Genomic DNA, 27,124 nt, shown 5'->3' on the forward strand with positions numbered 1-27,124 from the left:
TGTCTGAATTAGATTGTCCAATTCATTGAAAAGAGCCGACTCAAGATTATGATTCATTCATGAATCGGACATCACTGCTACTTTCATTAACTCTCCAAAGAGAACTAGGATTTAAAAAATTTTTTTTGGAAAGACAAATTAAATTTCAGTCTGTTAATCACACAAAGCTATCAAATGACTTCTAAAGAAAAATATCCCACTCATGCTGGTTTCAAATGATTTGTAAAGCCTGAAAGCTCCATGTTGTAACTGCATTGAAAAGAGCAATCTCAAAAGAAAGTCAGTCATTCAGTTTTGAAGCGACACGAGGATGAGTAAGCTAATGTAATATAATCTGCAATGCTTTTAATCAAACATCTAAAACATTTCTGTCTAAAGAAAGTCAAATTGTACAGTCGTACTATTACGCCACCTGTTACGTCAATAAAACAAATGCCAAACATACTTGTTGTCTTGCACATCCACACAAGGAAAAACTATGACACATTGTTTTTTTCCGTGATCATTGTATTGTTATTAAAATACATAGAATAAAACATGTCATGTTTTAACAGGAACAGAAAGACAACATTCGTTTGATCCGTTTCTCTATCTGGAGAAAGAAGACCTGCAACTTCCCCAAATAGTAAAGTCAGAGTATAATTCATCATATCACCAACAACCGTTATCATTTTAGCAAGAGGCAGAGAAAAGAGACATAGACCAGCTAGCCAATACATAGGAATTCAAGACAAAACATTTATATGTGACTATTCACATGAATAATCTGAAATTGTGATAAATCAACAGTATGTCAGTGAGATAAACTTGCAATTTGAGTTTGACTACACAAACAACAGTAGTGATTTACAATCAGCAGCTACAAAGGGCACAATGTGGCACACAATGATCGATATGTTGGTCTAATAAATTATTGTAAAGAACTAATAGATCTTAATGCTGAAAGGATCAATAAAGAAAACTTGATTCAAGGGCCTTTTTGTTGATCCAGCCAACTGGACAAATCTCACAGATACAGCGTTCAGGTGAGTAAAGTTGTGTATCCATACATCTGCTGGCTTAATACTAAGGAATTCTTCCTCGTTCAACAATGAAACCATTATTATTATCATCATCTTATTGAGATTAAAATCATTCCTGGATACCTCGTCTCCTAAAAGCGTCCTGGAGCTCATCTGTTAAAAACAAAACCATAGTAAAAAAAAGAAATCAGATATCAGAAGCAGGAAATGTTGAAAGTAAAAATATTTAGAGTGAAACAATGGCTAAAAACAAAGATTTGTTCTTACTTATGTCAACACTAAGCTCACGCTTGGAGAATTTCTCAGGCAAGCCTGACAAACTGCTGCTTCGGGCCGGTGTTTTAGAGTAGCCAGGAGGAACCAAAGCTTTTCTTTCACCATCTACATCAAAGCAGAACACATTAGAATGGTTTTCTTTGAGATCATTGGTAACAAAATCCAAAGATCCAGCATAACACTGGGACAGTGATGACAGCGCTGGGATGTTAATTTGGACTAAATGCCTCATATTTGCACCAAGACATGTCAAACTTGCTCTGACAAAATGTATAAAGCAGTTCATCACTGCAACATCTCTCCCCACATGATCTCTGATGACAAGATATCACTATATCAGACCGGGCAACAATCTCTCAAAAACAATTCATTTATGTCAGGACCACTATCGTCAAATACGATTGACAATTAGCAGTTTGGATTGGCGGTATGGTTCTGTTCTGGGCAAGAAATCCCTGTGCATCCATGCAGCCAAGCATGGATAAGAGCAGGGAGAGCAGCAATATACAGGGTATATGGGTAAACAGAACAGAACCAACATGAATGTATACAGATATCATTAATTCAAGATTTTATTCTGATTCAAGGGGAATAAAAATGCCAAATCCTGACTGGACGAGAGGAGGAGCTGGGGATGGAGGAGGGTAATTAGTTCCTGAGAAACACAATAGCTGTTGATAATACTGAAGGAGCTTATGTATACAGTGATGGGCATCGTATTCCTATAGGTAGACGTGGATCAGCTGATGCGAGCTTGACTAACGTGACCTGCCAGAACTGAAGCTACGCTTGATATTGAACACACCTGAACTGGTATTTAGGTCTACGGGCATCGAAATCTGATGCGGCAAACACCGCCCTACTAAAAATAAAAAATAATCAGAATGATATCTGGAAGTCTCTCTATTTTTATAAGTAATATAGTGAAATATTATTACAATTTAACATTTATATTTTAAAATGTAATTTATTCTTGTGATGGACTTGTTTGGTGCTCAAGAAACATTTATCAATAATGAGATTTTTTATTTATTTATTATTTTTGTGGATTTTTTTATTTTTATTCTTTAATGAACAAAAAGTTCTAAAGAACAGCGTTTATGTGAAATATATATATTTTTGTAACAAAATACCTTTACTATCACTTTTGCTCAATTGAATGCATCCTTCCTGAATAAAAGTATTGACTTCTATTAAAAAAACATCTTACTGACCCTAGACATTTAAAATGACATATTGTACATTGCACAACAAAAAGGCAACTATTAAATATAAAAAAAAAGAGGAAATGCTGGAATGGAAAATTGTAATGACTATTCGTGTTACCTGGAGGACGGGGTAGGACAGGAGGTCTCGTACATGTGGCCTGATCCTCCTCATACTCTCCAATATCTGGAAAAACATACTCAACAGGATCAACAACATGCTTTAGAAACACAATTTAAAACAATTAATCGAAGTAAATCAACTGCAAAACACTGAAGGAGGCAAAAAACTGCAAAACACTCAAGTGTACAAGGACTCACCTGAACAATTGAGGTATTCGTTTTCATGCGGGTAGGATTCTTTTGTGCCTAAACATACAAATCAAGATTTATTTATTTTTCTATTACATTTCATGTTTTCTAAAAGTAGAGCTGTCAGTTGAAGTTAGACATTCATTAAACCCAATACAATTTGTATGTGTGCTTTAAGATGATGCTAAAGATGTATTACCTGGTTTGGGGGGAGGCATCGGAGGAGTAGGCGAAGGGACATTTCTGATACAATGTTCACTTATCTCACCATTTTCTTCATTGGACTTAACAATTACTAAAAAAAAAAAAAAAAAAAAAAGAATAGTAGCCTACAGATCAGGCCTATTGAACTAGCTTGTGTGAGGTTGCCAGTTACTTCTCCCAGATTGCTTTCTTTGTGTTGAAATAAAGTAATATTATTATTTGCTGTAAAACTCGAATGCCGGCCCTGCTCTGTGGAAAATGTATGTATCAATTGTCAATCAATACAAACAATGCTAGTTGTCATTAAGTCAAAAAAAGAGAGAAGAAACACCACTAGTTTCAACTAGAATGGAATGATAAGTATTAGTTCACATTACAGAACAAACTAGTTCTCAACCAGACGATTTTATTTTCATAGTTTCGGCTCCGGCATCAGTCAATTTTGAAAGCACTTTTTGGATGATTAAAAAAAAAAAAATCTCATTTTAACGTTATTTTTCTCGTCACTTATGCTTTATGTGATGAAGAAATATGTTAAGTCTAAACATGGCTAGACAAATAAAACTAAACCAAAAAGACCTTGAAAATCAAACATTTAGAAACTGTACAAGAACAAATAAATCAAATAAATCTTTTGAAATGTTCAAAGAGCAATCTGACCTGAATGTGTAGAACAAATAAATCAAATAAATCTTTTGAAATGTTCAAAGAGCAATCTGACCTGAATGTGTAGTTCAAATAATATAGTAGATTTTTTTTGTGAGCCAACTAGAAACCCATAGTCTACACACCATTCTTATTCTCTCATTTAACCTCTGATTTTAGGGATAAGTTATGGGTAAGGATAGGGTTAGGACTGTTTATGGACAGGAATGTTTTGCCAATGTCTTGACAAAATCATGGCGACCGGAAACCCATGTCTAATATTAGTAAAACTTTTTCAAAAAGAGCAACAGTGGAATAGTGAGATAGTGAGAACAGCGGATCTCAGTGTCGTCAATCATTCTTTAAGTGCCACAAATTTCTATGACGTGGTGACATATTTAGGTCTGTTTTGCAACCTACTAGGTACATGTCATTCATCTTTCATTGTGTTGTAAACATTTTATAGGTTAATGATTCATACCAACAAGTATGTCAGTCTGGCTGACAAACAAGTTTTTCCTTAAATACTTTCCAAAAAACACAAATAGTATCTTACCGAAATTTTTCTCATAGTGTTCCTCTATCACAAGAGGCACCAAAACCCCACCGGCCTTCTCCACCAGGTAGGTGACGACGTCATGCAGGGTGGCACAGGTGATCTGTGTGTTTGTGAACATGGTGTGTGAAAAAAACTCACATTGTCTGATACATCAGTGCACATTTCTTTTCTTCAGATCAAAAACTTAAAATGAACAAGAAGGAAAAATTCAAGGGTGTGGTTTCCAGAAAGAAAAAAAGACTAGAGATAGGGCTGCTCAAAGCACAAATTATCTAACATATATAAAGCTCTGTGGTAAATGCCAAGAAGTATTTAATGTATAACACCTCAGCTGTACTGATTCCCAAAACTGACCCATAAAACTTTTTCTTATCAGAACTTCCTCTTTGCTTCCAAAGTAATCACACCTTAAGCCTTTCGCAAGAACTCGGAGTTCACACAAAATGACAAGTTTATAGATGGTTAAATGAATCCTTAGATGTTCTGGAGAGTGTTCCTATTAGACTCAAGCTTTTATTTGTGCATATTGTGAACATAATCTTCTATTGATCACAGGCTTTTAATCTAAAGTGATTTGAAAATGAAAGAACAAAGTATTACTTACAGGAGTCTCAAGGGCAATGAGGAATCCTCCTTCAGGCCTCCGAGACACACGATAATGTTTGAATACTGGTCTGTTGGGCGCAAGAGTTGACTCTTTAGGATATTCATTCTTAACCGACACAGCTATATTCAGTTTTATTCCAGCAGATCTTCCCAGAACATGCCGACTATTGTGTAACATGTTTTATTCATCAGATCAAAGTGCAAGGTTCAAGACTATTGAATCAGACTGATGAGCAATTCAGAAGATAAAGATAATAACAATAAGTAAAGGGAATAAAGCAATCTCTGATAATACATTTACAAGCTGTCTGTCCAGCAAATAGATTCAACATGGTTCTGTACTGAGTATAGATGAGAGTGTGTGTTTTACTTGTTAATAACTTGGCGAGTGGTGAGAGCAAAAGACTTCCCATCGCTGCTCGGCCGCAGCAGTAGGTTTCCCAGATTGGAGTTCCTTTCCAATAAGATTTCAGCTTCGACATGAGTGACCTTATGATAACAACTGCAAAAAGCATCATTGAAATATTAAACAACAGGCATGATTGTATTAATTCATTCAGTCACTATGTTCACACGCACCAGAAATTGCAAGAAAGTTTTCTATAAAGTTGGCATGAAACAGAAGTTACGATCATCTTTTTTCCCTATTGAATTAAGATTATGAAGATTTGTTCATTTTCATTTCATGGTTATTTTAAAACACCAAAGCGGTTTTCACACGTACATGCAAGCCCTCCTACATGCCGTGCCACCAGTAAGCTGTTTTCTGTTACTTTTGTGGCAGTCTTGTGTGTAAAAATGCGTTTACATGACCATAATATAAGCCACGTTTCGAAACCCAGGTGCATTTAACTGCTTTCTCTTAAGCCAAGGCACACAAGACTTTGAACATGCACAATTTCGTTGAACACTGCAAAAGAGGTGATATGACTTCATGCAGCAACATCTTTTTTTAAATATAAATTCAACACATAAATAAAAATAAACCGACAATGTAAAAATATGACGTCATATCACGCATATGTGTATGAATGGAAGTCAATGGAACAAAAAGTAGAGTGTGCCAACCCTTTGTGCTAATCCTTTAAATAGCATTAGGAAATGGAAAAGGTCGCATTTTTGAATGCATGTAAATGTGGTCACTTACAGAACAATGCATTATTAAAAGTGAAGTGTGTAATTTCCTTTGAGTATTTTTCCTACTTATTTCCCCAAACACTCTCCCCATCTGCCATTGGTCAGGCAAACAGTTGTTAGCGCCACCCCAGATTAACACTACTGGTTGAGCTAATGCTGTGTTGGGTTGGTCAACAACCAATGGTGTGAGTTTGGAGCGGGACTATCTGTTTGATGCCTCTGCTTATTAAGCTGGGATAGGAGAAAGTATACTAAACATCAAGGATATTACACACATCACTTTTAATCTTTAACATTACATTAACGCTAATAAAGCAAGTGGTTTTAACTTACAAAGGCATGTCTGGCACTGCGCTAACATATGGGTCAGAATCCTGGAATGGTGGCGGAGCTGAAAGAAGCTGCTGCCTCTTTGTCTCTTTGTCAATTATTTCCTTCATCATGTGAATCTGACCGGGCAGAAGGTTCAGAGCTGGCACAGATAGCTGAAGGACAGAAACAGCGAGAATTATTGTTTGGTATTTATTTGACTGTTTATGGGTACATTTCATTCAGCTCCCTATTTTGAATCAGTATATCATGTACATGAATTCGGGCACTGGTAAGGACCCTGACTCACTACACATTGGGACACTGATGGCTCTATTTTCCTAAGTTCTCAATGTTCAGCGTCTCTACTGGCATTTATGAACAACAGCAGCAGAGATATCTTTCTGACATGTTTATGTATTAAAAGTACATTACGATAAATACTTTGTTACATATCCCTGCAACATTTAAGACGTAAATTAATTATAAATGTTAGTTAGAGTGGGGTTACAAATAAGAATGTTTAAGATCTGCTGATCCTACATCCTGTCATAACATCACATGAAAAAAAAAACTAAAGGTGAAGTACATTGTATTTAGCATTTAGGGTTAAGATGATGATATCAGATGAATGATTCTGTTAGGCAAAGTTCCTAGCAGGAGGTTTCTGCCAGTCCTGGACCAAGTTGCATAAACATAGCCATTATGTTAAGACGGTGTCTTAAGAACTAGTATGATCAACTAGAAGTTAGTTAGGGGTAATCAGTCTTACTGTTCGGTGTCAAATTAGACCAATCTACATTTTTATGTTACTGACTTTAAAAAGTTATTAACAGTTTTAAAGAATAAAACTGGATGACTAACTTGTAAGACTAGTCTTAACAGTTTATGCAACTGGCCACTGTTCTCTTATTTTAAATCAAATGAGCCAGATTACGGGAACTCTCACCTTTTGTCTTTAACGGCTCTTGAAGCCCCTGTCCCATTCTTTGAATATTATGCTGATTGGATTAGGACTGGTGATACTCTAGAGTCTGAGGTGGGTTCCTATAACTGTATACTTTATTTGCATACTTTGGTTAAGGTCGTCAGCCAGGTGCTTTGTCTCCATTTCTAAGCACTGCCTCTAAAATCTATGTAAACTATAATGTACACTGACTTAGTTGGACTTGGTGACTGCAGCAACGAAACAGCACATTCTCAATAAAGCATCCTGTTGAAGATACATCCAAGTCTCCTGGTCTTCACTTCTGAGTTTCCTACACGGCACTTGGTGTTTTATGCCCCCAACGGCGCCTTCCAGGCAGCGAGGGGATGGGTAGGTTTAAGGTTGAGGGTAGGGTTAGCTGCCTCTAAGGAGCCATTGGGGGCTTAAAACACCATCGAGCTTCCTACACTAGATAATGTTCATAACCTGTCTAGCAAAGTATGTTCACGCTAAAACATAATAACATTTTGTTTTTCAAAACATCTTTCGCATGTCATGACGTGAGTTGGGTCACGTGACACGCTTCAGAATTTCCGTGAGCATCAATGCTTCCCTGGTTTCGCTTTGTGGGAATTTTTAAGGGAGTGAACATTTCAGTGCACCTGAATGATTTTGACATGTACAAAGGACTGTTTTTGGTGGTACATGCTGACAAACAAAAAGTCATATAGAGAGGTACTGACAGTTCATCACATAGATGATTGCAAGGGAAAAACTCTCTCTGGTTTGGCAAACATTAACCTTGGAGATCAAGAAAAAAGGGATAAGTTGAGCAGATCAGAAATCACCACCCAATTATTGGCTTTATATGTGAATAAAACAAAGCTATTACATAAGTTCCCTTTTGCAAATGGGGTTTATCTGGCTAACAGACCTCCATAAAAGTCAAAATATATAAATAGTATTAAAAATCCTAAAACTTTCTGTTACATGATATGCTCTGAGATTTTTAGACACCATTGTATACTAAAGATTCTTTTCTTTTTTTTCAAAAGCACAACTGACCTTAGAAACTGAGAGCATGAAGCCTTTCCACAGTTCTCGCGCCTCAAGGCTGGGCGCCTGAGAAAAGAGAAAAGGGACGAAAATGCATGATATTGGGCGTGTATTAACCGATCTAAATAACTCAAAGTTAAACAGCTGTAAGAGTATTGCAGTAAAATCAATGGAAGATTAGTTTGGCAGATTTGTGTAGTGTGCCATCACTTAAAGGGATACTCCACCGAAAAATGAAAATTCTGTCATCATATACTCACCCTCATGTTGTTTCAAACCTGTATGAATTTCTTTCTTCTGCTGAACAGAAAGGAAGATATCTAGAAGAATGTGAGTAACCAGACAGTTTTAGATACCATTGACTTCCATAGTATATTTTTTTCCTACTATGGAAGTCAATGGTATCTAAAACTGTCTGGTTACTCACATTCTTCTAGATATCTTCCTTTCTGTTCAGCAGAAGAAAGAAATTCATACAGGTTTGAAACAACATGAGGGTGAGTATATGATGACAGAATTTTCATTTTTCGGTGGAGTATCCCTTTAAATGACATAAGGAAAAGGAAAATGGTGTCATCCTGACAATCATTAATCACCTACAATCATCTTGATGCCTTCATTTTTCATGTGCAGAGTGAATCCAGCGGCGTTCAGGTTTCGGTCACGACAGCTGTCATCTGACACGGAGATGAGATCAGAGAGCTCCAGCTTCTCTATATACTGCATTCACAAGCACAAGCACAAGCAAACAGTTGATGCACAAATAATCCATTCTCTATGTAGACAAACACATACAAACAAACAGCCTTCAGGACTGCAAGCTTGCATTTAAATACATTTATGCAAATATACATACGTTACAAAATGTACACAATGATATTTCTAGTAGTCAAAAGTAAACTTAAAAGGCAGATTGTAAAAACACTTACGACACTGTCTTTGGTGTTATTGTAGAAAAAGAGTGAATTTCCACACAAACTGGTCCAGAGTTTACGACTCATCTATGAAAAGAAAAGGAAATATTTACTGAAAATAAATCATTTCTGAATAATAAAACAAATATTTACTGAAATAAATAACTACTGAACAACCATACACATTTCTTATTAATTTTACACCATAACGTTTATATGCATTTATAGGTTTAGTATACATATAGTGTTTTCATAAACTGAATATGTTTGGAATTATTGACAATGGTTTATGTTGATAAAATGTTGGCAAATTATTATTTGAGTTAACGTTGACAAATTATCACGAGTTAATTCATTAAATACATACTTGTGGAAAGACTGAATTGGTTTGTACAAATGAAAGGAATGTAGAAAATAATGGAACATTCTTTTCTTAAGAAAGAACATTACAGAAACAAGACTTGACCAAAGGTGTGATTATATCTTATATATCTTTATAGATCTTCAGTTATAATCCCAAACTATCAAGAATGTCTGTCATCAAAGCGCACGTCATAATGCAAAACATTTAGGTAAGCTTGGTAAGCTAAGACCCAATTTGTAACAAAAAATACCACCCCTTTACTAAAAACGTCTTTACAATGCAAATCTTTTATCTGTAGTGTTTGATCTGCATGCAAGCAAGCCACCAGACCAGTTTTGTTGACAATTTCACATTTGTAGGGAAACAGTTCCCATGTTGCAACAGACACTAGTGTGACGCTCTTTTGATGACAACTTCTGCTCTCTTGATGATTACCGGTCACTTTATATTATGTGTCTTTACTATTAACTTTTTTTTTTTTTTTTACAATTTGGTGTCTTTGGTGTAAAATATGTTACCCATATTTCCAACAGAAAAATACATAGGTATAACTAACAGATGTACAGCTTTTGAAATAAATTTCAAAATAAGCAGTTAAAGACATAAAAACTTATGTTCAAGATTAGTCATGAAAGAATTCAAATAACTGTGGCATTTAAAGAGGGATGACCCTTCTACAGAAAACTGAGATACAAGTTGATTAAAGATTTACAGTAAAACTACAAATAAGTGACAACAAAAGATAGTAACCAATGGTCATGATAAGAAGACGGTCCACAAGGTTGACACTATAGCTGAAGCCCAGTAAATTAAATAAGTTCCTTGCTTTCATGAAAACGATTTTCATTTTGAAGCTAATGGGTCTAATAATGAACTGGTTTAAAAACTACTAATACACGACTTAATACATCTGACTACATAGAGTTACACAAATTAATTTTATTTTAAATAATCCGATCAATTAGAAATAGTTTTGTAAACTATAAACGTTTCACTTTTTACACTATAAGCCAAATAAAATCATTACACATGATGAAGATACATATATATGTATATGTGTGTGTGTGTGTGTGTGTCCCACAATAAAAGCCATATTTTCCCACATGAGAGTTCAGAGTCCCAAGTAAAGACTTTGTTCGAAGGACATTATAATTTTACAAGTTTTTAAGTTTGTGAGATTGTTTACAAATGATATATATATAAATTTATTCAGACACTTTCAACATTTCTCACATTATCACAGTTTATTCGCTATAGTTTAGAAAATGGTAATAAAATATGACAAGAACTCAAGAGTTATCAAATCAATTGATATTTCACTGGTTTTGGCCATTCTTCTGTTAGACTGTCTCACAAATGAATTAGGTTGAATAGCTCTCAGCTGTAAAATTAAGTACACAATTAGATAATACCAATTTAGGTCAACCAATTACCAAGCAATGCTTAATTTTGTTCAGTCTGTGGTGCAAAATCATTAGCAATTAAAGCAAAAACACTTAAGAAAAACATGGTCAGGTCAAAGTGTCTGAATAATTTTTGGTTCCATATTTTTTTATAAATTTTACTGGTAGTTCACTGTATGAAGAATTTTTGGGATTAATATGTCACAGATTACTTTATTTTGCTATCCTCACTTACATACTAGAACTATAGTGTCCTGCACCCACTAGTAAAAATATCAAAAATTATATCTAGTTTCTGAATAATTTTTGGTTTGACTGTATGTATGCATGTAGGCTATGTGTGTATGTATATATATATATATATATATATATATATATACACATACATACACATACACACACACACACACACACAGTCACACACACACATACATACATGTACATACATACATACACACACATACATATATATATGAAGACTTCAGATGCAAAAGCCTCTAAAGGCCATCTGAAATTTTCTTATAGAATGATCATTTTTATCAAGCTCGTATATTTAAATTCAATAATTTCACTTAAATGGCAATGAAGATTACCTATTAATTGTCATTTAAGTGAAATTACTGAACTTAAATACACAAGCTTGATAAAAATTATCATTCTATAAGAAAATTTCAGATGGCATTTAGAGGCTTTTGCATCTGAACTCTTCATATATATATATATATATATATATATATATATATATATATATATATATATAATTAAATAAATTGGTGGTTTAAACACCGCGTGCACATATATTACACTCACCTTGTCTTTGATGGATTTCTTTTCCAGAAAGCCTTCGTAATAACATGTTGGCAGCTGAGATCTAAATCGTCTATCGCGATTTGCTGATGCCATAACTTCAGAAGTTACTCTCCCGCCAACTACAAACTTCTTATAAAACAATTCAGGTGTTTGAAAGAAGCAGCTTCACTGTCCACATGCACGTTTAATGATTTATTAAACAGTCAAATAGCCTAGCCTACATCACAGAGTCCAGGTGCTAAAGCTTTATAAAAAGTTAGTGACGAACAGAAACCCTGTGGACTAAAAATGACTATTTGAAGAGTTCTACGTGCTGTCATAACTTATCTCCCACCCCCTTTACCTGTAGCCTACTCAGGTGAGTAAAGTTCGCTCAAAGTTGCCGGAAGGCACGAAAGTCCCGCCCATTGAGAAGAAACGTAAGACCAGGCCAACCTGCAGACTAAAAAACACATCACCGCAGGCAAGTAAACGAAACCATTCGAGGAAATACCAGATATAAATACTATGCAAAAAAGATTTCCTTATAGCTAGTTTCCAATAAGGCATTACAAAAAAACAGGCTACGATAGCATACTGTATCGTGGAATAGCCTATATATGTGCCATTACGTTTCAGAGAAACTCTGAATAACCTGATTCGGTAACACTTTATTTTACAGTGTCCTTGTTACATATGTTACGTGTACTTACCATAGTACATAATTACATGACACTATAACCCTCAACCAAATCCTAATCCTACCCTAACCATAGTAAGTTAATGTAGTTGCTTAATATTACTAAGTATTTAAATATATATTTACACTGTAACAATGACACCTTAAAATAAAGTGTAACCCGCCCTGATTCATATCAGTACGAGATTATGATTACAGTATTTAAAATACATTTTACCAGTGTATGTGTGCGTGTATCAGAGGCAGTTTGAGGTTAGATTTAAAATAAAAAATGTCGTTGTCTTCAGGATTCGGCTGATGATGAGTGATGTTAATCATTTTCTAAAATGTTTTCTATTTTTTCATATGCACTGGAATAATACGGCGTTCTTTGGCGACATCTAACGGTGAGAACATGTAACAGTGACACTACGTTCCATTCATACCGTAAACCCTATATTACACACGCATTTTGCCCAAACAAACCATCTGTCCACTGCTGGGTCCCAGTCGACTGCTCATTTGACCGTGGTCCAGGGCCATTAGAAACTGTATCTAAACTGATATAACCACAAAATGGTAAACAATCGCAGCCAATTTGCTTGTAATATTTCCGCGAATATGTCTTCCGTTGTAACAGCAATGCAAACCACATCCGTCCCCTCGTGCTGGAGAGTCTACAACCACAAACACCGCTAATTTATAAAAGAGAGTAAATGACAAGGACGGGTAGGAAGGAGAAAGGGGAGGGGAATTAACATTAAAGCAACACTACACAAGGAAACCACACACTGCAGACACAGACACACACAAGCCTTCATTTTATGTTTTTGAATAACAGCCTGGTGGCGAGTGTCCGCACAGAAGTGTTATATTAACACCGCTAAACTGAAGTGGCGGAAAGAAAGACATCACATCAGTCTGTGGAGCAGTTTCAGGTCAAAGCGTTTTCCGACGATTATCACGAAATGGGTGAGAATTAAAAAAAAAATAGTGATTTTTAATAAGCGGGTGAAATTAATAATTACTAGGCCGCGGGGTTGCGGAAAGGAGAGAGAACCGTTTCTCGACAAATTATCAGAGCGGTTTTGTTTTAATTTCTGGGGGGAAAAAAGCTTATCAGATGGAGATGGCAGAGCACAGTCGCTGATTCCCTGATGTGAGATTCGCTGTTTTGACTATTTTTTGGCCCACAATAAAAAGCATTTTCCCCCCACATGAGAGTTCAGAGTCCCAATACTTTGTTCTAAGGACATTCTAATTTTACAGTGTACACGTTTGTGAGATTATGTTTGAAAACTGTTTTAACTTGATCTGAAGACATTATAATGTAATTTTGTAAATAAAATATAAAATTTTCTTGTGAATTTTCTTTTAATACCTTGAATAAGGTTTAGATGATTCCAACCAATTAATAATGATTCTCGACGCATCCCTGCCTGTATAAATTCCTTATTTCTGTCTGTTGTTTGTCCCAGGCTCAGAGCCACCCTCGTCTCCTCAGGTTGTTGAAGAAGGAGCTGATGAAGAGGATGAGGAGTTGAGTGGGGCTGAAGATGCTGACCTGAGGGCTTCCTCTGGGAGGGGTTCCCTCCTGACCAGGAGAGGCATCACACTAAGAGTCCTCTTAAAGGATGGTCTTGTGGAGCCTGGAGATGGCGTTCTGTCCATACATTACCTGGTACTGTCCAGAAACTTCATCATAAGGGCTATTACCACTTTTATCCTTATCTTTTATTGTTAAAGAAATAGTTCACCAGTAAATGAAAATGGTAGCATTTATTCACCATTCCAGACCTGTCAAAACATGGAAAAGTGTATAAAAAAGTCTGTGGCATCTGCAAGATTAAAAATGATCTAGCAGAATGTCCTAGTTAGCTCCTTTCTTTTGTTCAATATAATGAAACTGAATGGTGACCATGACTGTCATGAGGGTGAAAAAATAATGACAGAATTTTCGGTGAAATTTTTTCAGAATTTTTCATTTTTGGGTGAACTATCCCTTTAATACTTCTCTGGTCAGGTGCAATTACTCTGTCTCTTGTCTATGTCTTCTTAGGGTAAAAAGTTTGTTGGAGATCTGTTGAATGATGGGAAGATCCGTTGGGTGGAGACCGGGCAGATCTTTAACTCTCCAAGTGCCTGGGCAACACACTGCAAACGCCTGGTGAACCCGGCCAAGAAGTCTGGCTGCGGCTGGGCTTCAGTGCGGTATCGTGGACAGAAACTGGTCCAGTACAAAACCACCTGGCTGCACAAATACCAACCCAGTGCCGACATGGTGAGCAATGGAGGGAAATTTATTAAGAGCTTGCAACATGTAAACAATAGTAAACAAGAATTTAAAAGGGGATAAATGATGAACAATTACTGTGCAACCAGCAGTTTGTGTATTATTTGATTTGTTTACCTCAGAGCTTGATAAGTGAAGGAGAGGATGATGAGATGGGAGATGATGACGAAGAGGAAGGGAAAACGGCCATGCCAGTAGAGGACAAGAATAAAAAGTCCAAACCTGAGCTGCACGGTATGATGTTATCTACCTAAACATTACATAGAAAAAACTTCACCCAATCGCCCTGATTCCTCATAAAAACATGGCACCTGAGAGGTGATGACTTGATCTGTTTAAAGTTACAGCTTAGTAAGCATAAGTTATTTCATGTTCCCCCCAGACATTAGCCTGATGCAGAGGAGAGAAAGAGAGAGAGTTCCAATTAGGTATTGTACTCTTGGCACCAGAGATGCTACAAGGTAATTATTATATTGTGAAATATATTTGAACCACATATTATGTCCCCAAGCTTCAGTTCTGAGTTTTGAGGCAGAAAAATACTGCTGAAAAATTCTAAGACGACCACATTGTAGTGCATTATGGAAATTATGCTCTCTAACAAACACTACCGTTCAAAAGTATGGGGTCGATAAGATTTATTTTTTTTTTTTTAAGAAATTAATTCAGCATTAAATTGTTCAGAAATGACAGACATTTATATTTTGAATAAAACAATTACATTTTCAATTAATGTTTTACTTTACAACTTTATATTTATAAGAGCATCCTAGTTTCCACAAAAATATTAAGCAGCACAACCATTATCAACATTGATAATAATAAGAAATGTTTCATGTGCACCAAATCAGCATATTAGAATGATTTCTGAAGGATCATGTGACTCTGAAGACTGGAGTAATGATGCTGAAAATTCAGCTTTGCCATCACAGGAATAAATGATATTTCAAAATATATTAAAATAGAAAATATTTATATAATGAATGCAGCCTTGGCAAGCATAAGACACTTTCTTCAAAAACATTCAAAATACCTACTGACCCCAAACTTTTGAACGGCAGTGTACCTGAATGTTCCTGTGTTTGTCTTCACAGGGATCCACACACTCTCGTAGAACTCTCCGCCTTTTCTGCGATCAACCGCTTCCAGCCTTTTAATGTAGCCGTTTCCAGCAATGTTCTGCTGCTGATGGTATAAAGTGCTCATGGATTTTTGATTTTAAAATCATAGAAAATTATCATGAAAATTAGTTTTAACAGTTGAAGGCAATATATAACACTTACCCACCTCTATTCTTAGGATTTCCACTGTCACCTGACCACAAGTGAGGTGGTGGGGTATTTAGGGGGCCGATGGGACACTAACACACAATGTAAGTGCAAACATTTTTGTAACTACTGTAATAGCAAATTGGAGGTTAGAAACACTCAAAATTGACATTTCATGTTCATCAGTGCTTACGGTCTTGCGGGCGTTCCCATGCCGTACCCGCTTGGCTGATAAAGACGCTGCCCCAGCTGTCGAAGAAGAGGTTAGTCTGCAAAACTATTGTGTTAGCTGTAAAAACAGAGAAATGTACCATAGTCTCCAGCAATTTACCTTTTGAACTGTTTGAACTATGCAGATTTGTCAAAATCTCTTCATGCGCGGGCTGTCATTGGTGGGATGGTATCACAGTCACCCCCGAGGCCCCGCCCTTCCCTCTCTACAGGACATCGATTCGCAGATGGATCACCAGCTCCGCCTACAAGGCAGCAGTAACGGTTTCCAGCCCTGTCTGGGGATTATCTGTGGTGCGTGATGGATTTAACAGATGATCACTGTGCAACACAAACCGTCCTATTAAATGATCAGTGATAAGTCTTTTCTTTCCTTTGTCTCATCACTTATAGGACCTTATTATCATGGCAACCAAGGTGTGGCCTCCACCATCACACCATTCTGGGTAGTTCCCCCTCCTGAGGTAACTGTTAAACTAGTAGCTTACTCGATTGCACTTATAAGGTGTCCGTGTTACAGTGTAATTACACATTAAAGTACATGTACTTACTAAAGGGTTAAGATTAGAGTGTGGTTTAGGGTTAGTTGCATGTAATTATACACAATTTATAGTAAGTACATGTAACGTAACAAGGACACAGTAAAGTGTTATCACTTAATCTAATTTTCCCCTTCCATTTAGCAACGACCCAATGATTACGGCATCCCAGTGGCAGTAGAGGTCACATACGTGCAAGACAACTTCCTCACTACAGACGTGCTCAATGAGATGGTATGATTACAACTAGCATGTTATATTTAAGCAACAACATCCATCTTGGGAAAACAGGAATTTTATTCCCTTCTACAGTTCAGTATGCCTCAGAAGTAATCTTTTTGAAGCGAATCACTCACTGGTTGTCTTTTCCTGCAGTTCTAGATAACACCTCACTCTAGATTAGATTAAACCAACATCTAAACTACATCCTGTAGAAAGTCTTTTGATAAGATAAAATCTGTTTGTTTCTTATTTTTATATCTTTCTTTGTAGATGCTGTTGGTGGAGTTTTATCGGTCTGCTCCTGACCTGGTGCAGTTCAGTCAGATGTGGAGTCCTAATAACTCAATACTCGACAAAATCAAGGTCAGCCATAATTTATCTCCCTCCTACATACACTAAACAAACAAAGCACAATCAATTTCATGATTTACAATTACATCATTAAGATTATTCTTAAAGGTGCCACTAGTGTCAGGATTGCAAATATAATTCAAACAGGTTTACTGAACACTCGCTCGGTCTTCCTTTACTCAAAATATAGATGCAAACTCACATTATTGGATGAGCCAATGTCGGACTGGTCGGGATGCTCAAACAGTTATGCTTTAAAAGCACCGAAATCAGACTGGTATGATTTCAGTCAGACTAAAGTTTTTCATGAAACTTTAAAAATAAATTATTGCTTTGATATGACTGAAATAACACTTTTAAAGTGCATGTACACAGACTTAACGGTGTACAATTTTAAGAGAAATCAACATATGAATGTTTTAAAGTTGTCTTTGCATATTATGCTAGAATGGAAGGCTATTTTAACATCCAAAAAATTGCCTTTAAAGCAACACCAAAGATTATTTTGTACCTTAAAATAATGTTTCCAAAATCGGCACTTCTGCATTTGCGACCCTCTATCACTATAAACGCACTATGCAACTTTGCCAGATCGGGTAGCGGATCTGTAGTTCGAATGAAACATAAGAAACTACAAATTTGACTTGCTTTACGGCAAGTGTTAAAATAGCAAACAAATAGCAAGCAATGTCATTATTTTGTTTTTCTTCGTTTCTGATGTCGCAATACATCATACTTTCATAAAATCAAGCAACATACTCTACCTTATCTGTGGACATCGTTATTTCCAAAGCCGGTGCTGGATAAACAAATAGCGTGCGTGCGACGGTAGGCTAAATTATTTACGACGAAAAATATGACAATTCCGCTTCCAACCTGTAGGGGGACCGAAGAGGAAAAGTGCTTTGGTGTTGCTTTAAAACATTATCATTTGCATAATTCAGTGCCATTAACAATAATCTCACTGCAAAGAATAATTACGTCTGACTAGCAATGTTTAAAGAAACGCTTTTCTCTTTCTCAGGCTTCTCTGTGTGGCCACGCACCCAAAGACCAGGCGTATGCACAGATCCTGGAGCACGTGTACAACCAACTGCGCAACACTCAGTGACCAGAGCGGTTTATGTCTGTGCGTTTGTGTTAAGCTGTAGAACTGTTGACCTGGGACCTCTTGCCCTGTGCATTACCGTCTGTGCACTGTTATACTGTATATGAAATGCCTTCATGGAGGATATATCATATATGCTTCCGTCCAAACTGTTGCCTTTAGGACTGTTAGGTCTGTATCACTGGCTGTGGTTTATGCGTTTCTGCCATATCTGTGCTGTGAAACTTGTCTTCCTGTGTGCTAGGAATGTCTGGTGGGTAGTTAGGAAAGAGAAAATGGGTAATTGAGTTCTTTCTCTTTCTTTTGACTAGTATTTATATGTTTGTGTGGTTAGATTTGTGCCATGTTGACTACGCAATATGGGAACAATGCCTTTTACCTGCTGAATACCTTAAAATATACACTGGAACAAATGAAATGTGCCGATTCCATTTCCTTCTGACTTAACCTCGTAATATCATGTTTTTCTTACCGTATATAATTAAAGAAACAGTTCATACTCATACAAGTGAAACAGATTGAGTACTTTCTTGAATTTATTTACTTAAAGACGAGTGGACACAATAAGATACAAATATTTAGAGTTCGGAATACTTAAGAATAACAATATAATGCAGTTAAATCTGAGACATACAAGGGGAGACTTTAAAACTAAAACATACATCAGCCTGCTATTAAGCTAACATGCAAAAAATCATTAATAAAAAAGGTTGAATGGTTTTGTATGTATATAAAAAACAATATAATACTAAAAAGAGTAGAGCCAGAATGATTTATTTTCATAAAATCATTCTGGTACCCTTATTCCATTAGACAGAAATAACCCACTTGCTGTTTTCTTAAACTTGTAGTGTTGCAAAGGCACATTTGTACTCATGCTTGTACATCTGGTCACAGCTCATGCCAAATACTGAAACCAACAAGCCCTTCGTAAATAATGAAAGAGGACAGACATAGAAACTACATATTAGATCAACAATCATATTTAATATTTTGTTTGGTGTTCTAGATTGATTCATGCCATCGAAAAGGCACTAAAACCCTTTTTTCACATTGAAACGGTCACCATAGCCTGTCTGATTCAGCACATCTACAATAGTCTGTTACGGTGAGCAAAACAAACCGTGGACAAAACATGTAAACAGACACTGGGAGGAAAAGGTCACAGAGGTGCTCTGTGCAGACAGGACATGGAGTCGGGGTGGAGGGACAGATGTTGGTATGTTCAGAACCACCAAGATGGTGTGTAGGTCCATGCTTTTATGGAGTGCAGTATAAAAAAAATAAAAAAAAATAAAACATCCTAAGAACTAGGGAACACGAGTAAAATAGATAAACTAGATCTGCAACCACTTTTAAAGCTATAATAATACTTTAAAAGTGATGGGTGAGAGCAAGAGATGTAGCACCATCCCTTCATTTCTGAAGATGAGAAGTAGTATTTGTTAATAAAGAAATTCTGTGTAAATTCGATTTAATACGGGGTTTATGAGCCAACATCCACCCTAAACACACCCAGATATACACACCTGAAATAATAGGACACTGCCAGCAGCATCAGTTGTATTGAATACCGTAAACTGACTTCAAAAGAGGAGAAAGAGAGAGGAAGACTCTATAATTCAGGCTGCCAGAAGAAGACATTTCCATTTAAATAACTATTTGGCTGTGTTTCCTTCAGAAAACAGTACGCAAATTGTTTATTTGCCGCCCTCTGGGTTAAAAGTTGTAAAAGGGGAAGCATAGTGTTTCATTTTTCTTTATAAACAGTTGTAGTGCAGTAAAACCCTCTCCACCTGACTAAACACATCCATTAAGTGTTTTAGCTCACCTTCATGATGAGATCCAAGGTGCAATTCAGCGTCTAATTTATTTTATCTTGTAAAAAATATACATGAAAAATATTAGATGACGAAAAGCTATGTTAAAATGATGGAGCATAGAAAAGGGCTAATTTCTCTCAACAGGTCTGTGGCTCAGGATTGCTGCACATTGGGACATTTCACACACAGCCCCAGTGCTAATGTGTCATTACAGATACAAGGCGGTTTCTCCTTAATCTGAGGCAGGTCAATGTCGCAGCCTGACCAGCAGGGGGCGGTAAGGGGACCAGTCGAGTCAAAATGCAACTTTTCACAATCCAACAGTTGAGAATTTGTATGTAGATAAAGAATTTGTACGAAGGTAAGTAGATAAAGACTAGCCTGTCTACTCTTTAAAAACATGAAAATTGTATCACAGGGATATCATGATCTGTATTCATTTCTTTTCAGTTAATGCAGCACAAACAGTATGAAACATTTTTAAAAGACTTGGACGATGAAGTGAGTTAGAGTGTCTGAAATTTTAGCTTAAGGACCAAGTTATACCATCCGTACGTCAGTCAACTGGTCAGTAAGTCAGTCAGTCCTGGAATGTGAAAGGTCGTCATTTCCCAAAGTTCCCTCCTTCAAAAATAAATCAATGTGTAAAAGTGCCAGAGTACAGGTACATTTGGATCAACGGCAACAATGTGGTGAGGATGAAGACCAAGATGATTTCAACTGGCTCCTTTCTCCCTACCTCACTTCCCTCCAGCTTTCTCCCTTTCACTTTTTTATTGCTCTTTCTCTCTCCCCCCCTCTTTTCCGTGACAGAGGTCACTTAGTGTGGCAGAGGAACGATCACCTCCACGTAGTTGAGAGGGAAGAATCCGGATTGGCCACGCAGCATGCCTTCATACCAGTTTTCATCGATCTGATTGGTCAGATTGATGATGTCACCCTCGTGGAAGCCCAACTCGCCTTCGTTCTCCGGATCAAAGTCATAGAGCGCTTTACAGCATGGCTGCTCCGCTGCTGAGAGGACAGATGGAGAGATTTAATGACAATGGGATATTAAGGAGGGATTTGGGGAATGAGGGATATTAGTTTACGGCAGTAATCTGACATTCTAGACAAAAACATAAGACAAAGTATAGAGTCCTAAAGAAATGATTTACTCTAAAATGTCTCGTTCAGTTTGTGTATAAACACCCAAAAATATTTTAAGGGAATTTACATGACTTAAAAAAAAAAAATATTTTTAATTTCTATTTTGAAAAACGTACAAAAAAAATAATTAAACTTTCATTTTTAATGAAAAGCATTAAAGAACAAATAAAATGTTTAAACACTAAACATTTTAAACACTTTCATACTTTATAGCAGGATTTGTTTCGGTAATTGAAATAAAGATGAAATAAAATAAAATATAAATATTAGATTGATGAAAACTTGAAACAGTTTTTGTACCAACAGTTAGCCTTGAAGCCAGGCAAGATGAAGTTATACATTTAATAAAACTGCAATACAATTAAAGATAAAAAGCAAAAAGTAATAAAAAAGATAAAAGCACATAACAACATTATTAAAACAAACTAAAATTAAAATAAATACTGACCAGCAAATACCAGTTAATTAAAAATATTAATAAATACTACTAAAATAACACTGCTTGAGTAAATTAAAGGGTTAGTTCACCCAAAAATGAAAATTCTGTCAGTAATTACTCACCCTCATGTTGTTCCAACCGCGTAAGACCTTCGTTCATCTTCGGAACACAAATTAAGATATTTTTGATGAAATCTGAGTGCTGGATCACTCCTCCATAGGCTGCTAGGTGACCGAAACTTGCTGGCCCAGAAAAGTTATTAAAGAGATCGTTAATATAGTCCAAGTGACTACAGTGGCTCAATCTTAAGTATATCAAGCGACGAGAATACTTTTTGTGCGCAAAAACAAACAAAAATAACGACTTTATTCCACTATTCATTTCCTTCTCTCTGGGCCTCGTAAGTGTTTTTGCGCAGCGCGTCTGTGTTACACGTCACCACGTAGGCTCACTATTGGTCGACGCTGGTCATGTGTGTGACGCGCAGCGCAAAAACACTACGCGAACCGACTAGTGGCCCAGAGAGAAGGAAATGAATAGTGGAATAAACTCGTTATTTTTGTTTGTTTTTGCGCAAAAAAAGTATTCTCGTCGCTTGATATACTTAAGATTGAGCCACTGTAGTCACTTGGACTATATTAACGATCTCTTTAATAACTTTTCTGGGCCAGCAAGTTTGGGCCACCTAGCAGCCTATGGAGGAGTGAGCTAGCTCTCAGATTTCATCAAAAATATCTTAATTTGTGTTCCGAAGATGAACGAAGGTCTTACGCGGTTGGAACAACATGAGGGTGAGTAATTACTGACAGAATTTTCATTTTTGGGTGAACAAACCCTTTAAGAAGTTTTTCAGTTTCCTGCCAAAGAAACATTTCCCAGTCCAGTCTGTCAAACCAAAGTCAAGCCCAAAGTGAGCAGTGCCGATATATGTGTTAGTTTAATACACAGTTTTAATCCCACTACAACCGTCTGGGTTAGGACAAGATGCTCTGTGTTAGTGAGGGGTCGGGTGGCAAAGCCTGGGTCTGTGGTCATGTGACAGGAGACCTCCAGTTTCAGTCTGTAGCAGGGGCTCACTCTGTTAGGTGGAGCAGCACTCTGTGCTTGAGGCCAACATACATGCGCACACTTTACACACACACACACACACACAAACACAGAGACACCTGTACAGTCTTCTCTTACACACATACACACCTCTTTCCTGTCAAGCACACATCCCCATACAAGACACTATGTAACCTGTAGTTTGCTGTATGTGTGCAATAAACTATCAACTAATGGAGAGCTGAACTTTGCATGTTTCAGACAAATACTTCCCTTCATAAAATCATATTTTCACAGGTAGGGGAAAAATCTACTGTAGATGCAAATAATCTATGTAAGTAAATTAGAGGAACTTATTATCATCGCCGATGGTGGTATTACATAAGGAAAATTTGTTATAGTATATTTGCTTGCCACTTGCTGTTGTAATGTGCGCCTTTTTGTAGTTGTGCCACGTCTTAACTATTAAAATCTTTTAACTTCCTCCAAACGTTCCTATTCTGTTCTACCTCATACAATTAGATAACGGAAATCTAACTGTGAAAAAAATTACATTTATACAAATATATCCTATCTCTTTTGATTCTTATTAATTAGAAGACTTGTTATAAAATGTGCAGTTTTGCTCATTTCTCCTTCCTCATTTTTTTTTCTCCACCACAAACACACAAACACATATACTTTCCCATGCAAACATACAGAATCACACACTCTCTGACTCACGCAATCTGGGTTTCCATGTGGATATTCTGCCAAACTGGTGGAATGGCTCTGATGACGCAATGGGAAGAGAACACAGAACAGGGTCACTGGCTGACGAAGAGAGCAGCTGACAGCTGTCCATTTAGCCTGTCTATCCCGACACACGCACAGGCGGTCTCATCACACCCTGCCACGGGGCAGCAACCGCACAAAGCACAATGTGCCTTTCTCTCACTAGTCCAAAGCATTTCCTCAATGTAATGAAGATCATCTATCCTCATTCAAGAATAGCTCAATCCCTCACGTTATTCTGGCTACATAATAGGGCAAATGGGCATTTTATGACTTGTTTTATGAAGCAGGTCAAATGTCTGGTCTTACCTGTATTGCGCATGGGTGGAGCAGATGTTGGGGTGAAGCCACCGTTCGACTGTTCGCTGGGGTCTCCAAAGTCAATTACAGGCTTGGGCTTGGGCATATACTCTTTACGAGGACGTGACTGAGCATCTTTCATCCTGGGCGGTTAAACAGGAGTCATTTATTGCCTCTTTTGACAGATTCAAGAACAAACAGACATGCTGTGAAAGGAGGACACATGCTCACATACACACCTGTCTCTGAGCTTGTCAGAAAGTTCGTCCAGGATTTGAACAGCCTGTCTGTGGTACTGCAGCTGAGACTCAACCAGTGACGACAGCTGGCTCACCTGCTCAATCTGCACAGGAGAACACGTACATAAAATATATAAAGATATATTTATTTGTCACTTATGCACATCCACGCTTATGGTCACACTGGGCAACCACAACAACCTTCATTGAAAATAGTCACAAATAGTTAATGAGTAATTCCTGAGGCCTTGACTTTCACACGGGTTTCACTAGACTGCTGAATTTAGACTGGGAGCTCTGCTAGCAGTTTACACTAAACGTTTACTATCATTTAAAACTGTACCATACAATATCTTCAGTGTATTACTTTACATCTAGAGCCTGATGAGTTTAATAGAGTCTTTCCATAGACTCCACTAGCAAATGTTTATTCCCTTATAAAGTTATTGTAATATTGAACCAACAGATGGCGCTCTCACATCTCCATAAAACATTAGATAAAAGCTGCAGTCAAGAAGCAAGAGGATTTTTATTTTTTAGGCAGCTTTATTGGATTACCTGTCTTGACCCCACCCCACTGATGGGCTGGAGTCAAAAAAGGACAGGAAATTTTCATCTTCAATACTGCTAACTCTAAAGTGTCAGTCTTTGCCAAAATTACTTAAGAGAGACAGTTGAGTTGGTATAAAATCAGTAAGGCAAGGTGTTACAGAAAAACACTGAATTATTCAGTGCTGCTAATAGGATTAGAACAATCCCCAGGACACACAAAAGCACAAAAACACACTGAATGAAGCATCAAGCTGTCAGATGGTAAATCCTTACATCAGTTTCCAGAAGGTTGTACATGCTGATCTCAGCCACCTCCTTAGATTCATGAAACTTCTCCAGCGCCTGCCTGACCTCTTCATCTGGAATTTTCCCTTGACGTTTCTTCTTATAGTCAAAATCTAGCCTGCGTCCTTCAAGTTTTTTCAAATGGTGCTGAGAAAGAGGGAAACACTTTCAATATAACTGGTGTGGAACCAGACCACATTAAAACATAGAAAAGGAAATGAAAAATCTATTTTTCAAGAAGCAAAAAGAGAATTTTACTGTACAGTTCTTCATAAATACAATTAACGTGCAGATCTTTATTTCTTGTAAATAGTCTAGCACCTTTTATCTCCTAAGTCAGAAAAAAATTTGCCAAAATTGTACCTTTAGGGGTACAACAGCTTGTCACTGGGGCAGGGACAACGTTGTACCTCATCTACCACTAAAAGGTGCATATTATTACCTTAGTATATGTACCCTTAAGGTACAACTATGATCCTTTCAGGGGTACTGCTCCAGTGACAAGCTGTTGCACCCCCCTAAAGGTACATTTTTTGCAAATTTCTTTCAGAGAGTATGGGTGTCACATAAAAACATTTTCAGTTATATACTGTAGGTATCTCTATATGCGTGAGACAGAGAGTGAAAGCAAACCTGTATCTCTCTTAGGTCCTTGTCACACAGGCCTTGTAAAGGGTCGATAAAATTCTGTTTAACATCAATGTCCAAAGAATCCTTCACCTCTGCTAGCCTCTTCATACTTTCACCAACATCAAATAAAGCACCACCTACAGACACAAATGTGGTTGTGTTGTGCATTTGGTTAGCTGGAGAACAGCAAATGAAATCTGTGAAGTCTTAAAAGCTGCACTCATTTTGTAAACCCACCAAAGTTTGTTTCCTCTCCGAGTTCTCTGCCATACTTTGCCATGCATTCTCCCAGCAGCCCCTCGGCCTGTGGATAACCTGGGCTCTTCACCTGCCCTCTGATCTTAGACATAGTGTTTAACATAGATAGCTTTGCACGAGATGCTGTGTGAGACAGAAAGACAAGAACAGTGGCAACAACAGAGAAAGAGAAATAGAATGGAAAAGAAACAGAGAAACGTTTTACAATAACGATCAATTGTGTGCATGTTTTGTCAGAAAAAAACAAACTTACAAACTTGTACAAACTTCAGACAACAAGCTAAATAAAAGCTCCAGGGATGTCTTTGGTCTTACCTGGATTGGGCTGCAGGTACTCTGATGTTTTAGAGATGACTTCTACCACAGCTTTATTTGTCACATCTACTTTCTACAGAAACACAGAGGGGGGGTCAATGCACAGAGAACACGTATACATGCAACACTACAAGCAAAACACAATAACCAACACAGAATAAAAAGACAAAATGGCTTTTTTATAACATGTAACAATAAGAACAGAGTCTAATTAATCAACGTCTAAAACTAAAATCAAATTACACGACACTCTGGAATGTTTCAGATTCTTGATTCTGATCGCAGCATTCCGTGGTCAAAATTTTTTGTATAACAATGCTAAACTATAGCTATATTTGAAAGTTATCTAAGGCAATCAATCTCCTTGACTGTGCTACTTAAATGGCTTAAAATGGCATTAAATGGCTTTTGTAGCACTTAAAGGTATAGCGGAGGATCTTTCCAAATTTTAGATAAGACCCGCCCTCTCCACTTTTTGAAAAGTTTGATTGATTCACCAGAATGATTGACAATTAGGAGGACCAATAGTTTAGACTACCCACCAGGAAGTAAAACATCCTCCGCTATACCTTTAAGTCTCCATTTCAACAAATCAATATTTCAAGTTCAAGTTCAAGTTCAAGTTTCAAGTAATATAGAGTCAGCTGATAATTATTTCAAAATAAACCCCTTTAGGATGATACATGTCATCAGGCTTATTTTGCAATGCTGACCAGCAGACTGTACTTCATGCATTATTGCCTTCCAAATCGAGGGAGTATCTGGATTGAATTTCCCTACATAAGATCTATCAGACTACTGTTCATTATTCATAAGTCATCATTATTTGCGTGTATTCTATTAAATCATCTACTAAAACATGTAATTACAGAGGAACTGAATGAAGAGGCATC

At 37.0% G+C, this 27,124-nt stretch overlaps 3 protein-coding genes across 6 annotated transcripts in view; 1 reads left to right on the top strand and 2 right to left on the bottom strand.

Moving 5' to 3' along the window:
• Positions 1-311: 311 nt before the first annotated feature.
• stap2b (signal transducing adaptor family member 2b) lies at positions 312-12,034 on the bottom strand. The gene is made up of 13 exons (XM_082188504.1): positions 11,751-12,034; positions 9,189-9,260; positions 8,860-8,979; positions 8,269-8,325; positions 6,300-6,451; positions 5,200-5,331; positions 4,828-4,897; positions 4,221-4,323; positions 3,015-3,110; positions 2,825-2,872; positions 2,625-2,690; positions 1,290-1,403; positions 312-1,175 (listed from the first exon to the last, which is right to left on the bottom strand). Exons 1-13 carry the CDS (start codon positions 11,841-11,843, stop codon positions 1,132-1,134), a joined length of 1,167 nt encoding a protein of 388 aa, XP_082044630.1. The 5' UTR covers positions 11,844-12,034; the 3' UTR covers positions 312-1,131.
• Positions 12,035-12,632: 598 nt separating this feature from the next.
• mpnd (MPN domain containing) lies at positions 12,633-19,719 on the top strand. Its single transcript, XM_082188500.1, has 13 exons — positions 12,633-13,380; positions 13,887-14,089; positions 14,468-14,689; positions 14,824-14,935; positions 15,084-15,162; positions 15,796-15,892; positions 16,001-16,073; positions 16,156-16,232; positions 16,326-16,494; positions 16,594-16,664; positions 16,884-16,973; positions 17,232-17,324; positions 18,337-19,719. The coding sequence occupies exons 1-13, from the start codon at positions 13,377-13,379 to the stop codon at positions 18,421-18,423; spliced, it is 1,377 nt and encodes a 458-aa protein (XP_082044626.1). The 5' UTR covers positions 12,633-13,376; the 3' UTR covers positions 18,424-19,719.
• Positions 18,939-27,124, bottom strand: part of sh3gl1b (SH3-domain GRB2-like 1b) — a 32,749-nt gene continuing 24,563 nt past the window's right edge. For 2 of the 4 annotated variants that reach the window (XM_082188510.1, XM_082188509.1), the window contains exons 3-10: positions 26,232-26,304; positions 25,896-26,039; positions 25,662-25,795; positions 25,017-25,175; positions 24,192-24,295; positions 23,962-24,095; positions 23,602-23,649; positions 18,939-21,257 (exon numbers count right to left, since the gene is read on the bottom strand). In XM_082188510.1, the coding sequence (XP_082044636.1) occupies positions 21,064-21,257; positions 23,602-23,649; positions 23,962-24,095; positions 24,192-24,295; positions 25,017-25,175; positions 25,662-25,795; positions 25,896-26,039; positions 26,232-26,304 (990 nt within the window). In that variant the 3' untranslated portion in view covers positions 18,939-21,063. The remainder of the gene's footprint in view (positions 21,258-23,601; positions 23,650-23,961; positions 24,096-24,191; positions 24,296-25,016; positions 25,176-25,661; positions 25,796-25,895; positions 26,040-26,231; positions 26,305-27,124) is intronic. The other 2 variants (XM_082188512.1, XM_082188511.1) reach the window with 2 other exon arrangements.

Source organism: Leuciscus leuciscus (assembly GCF_965113295.1).
Source record: "Leuciscus leuciscus genome assembly, chromosome: 13".
Taxonomy (NCBI): Eukaryota; Metazoa; Chordata; class Actinopteri; order Cypriniformes; family Leuciscidae; genus Leuciscus; species Leuciscus leuciscus.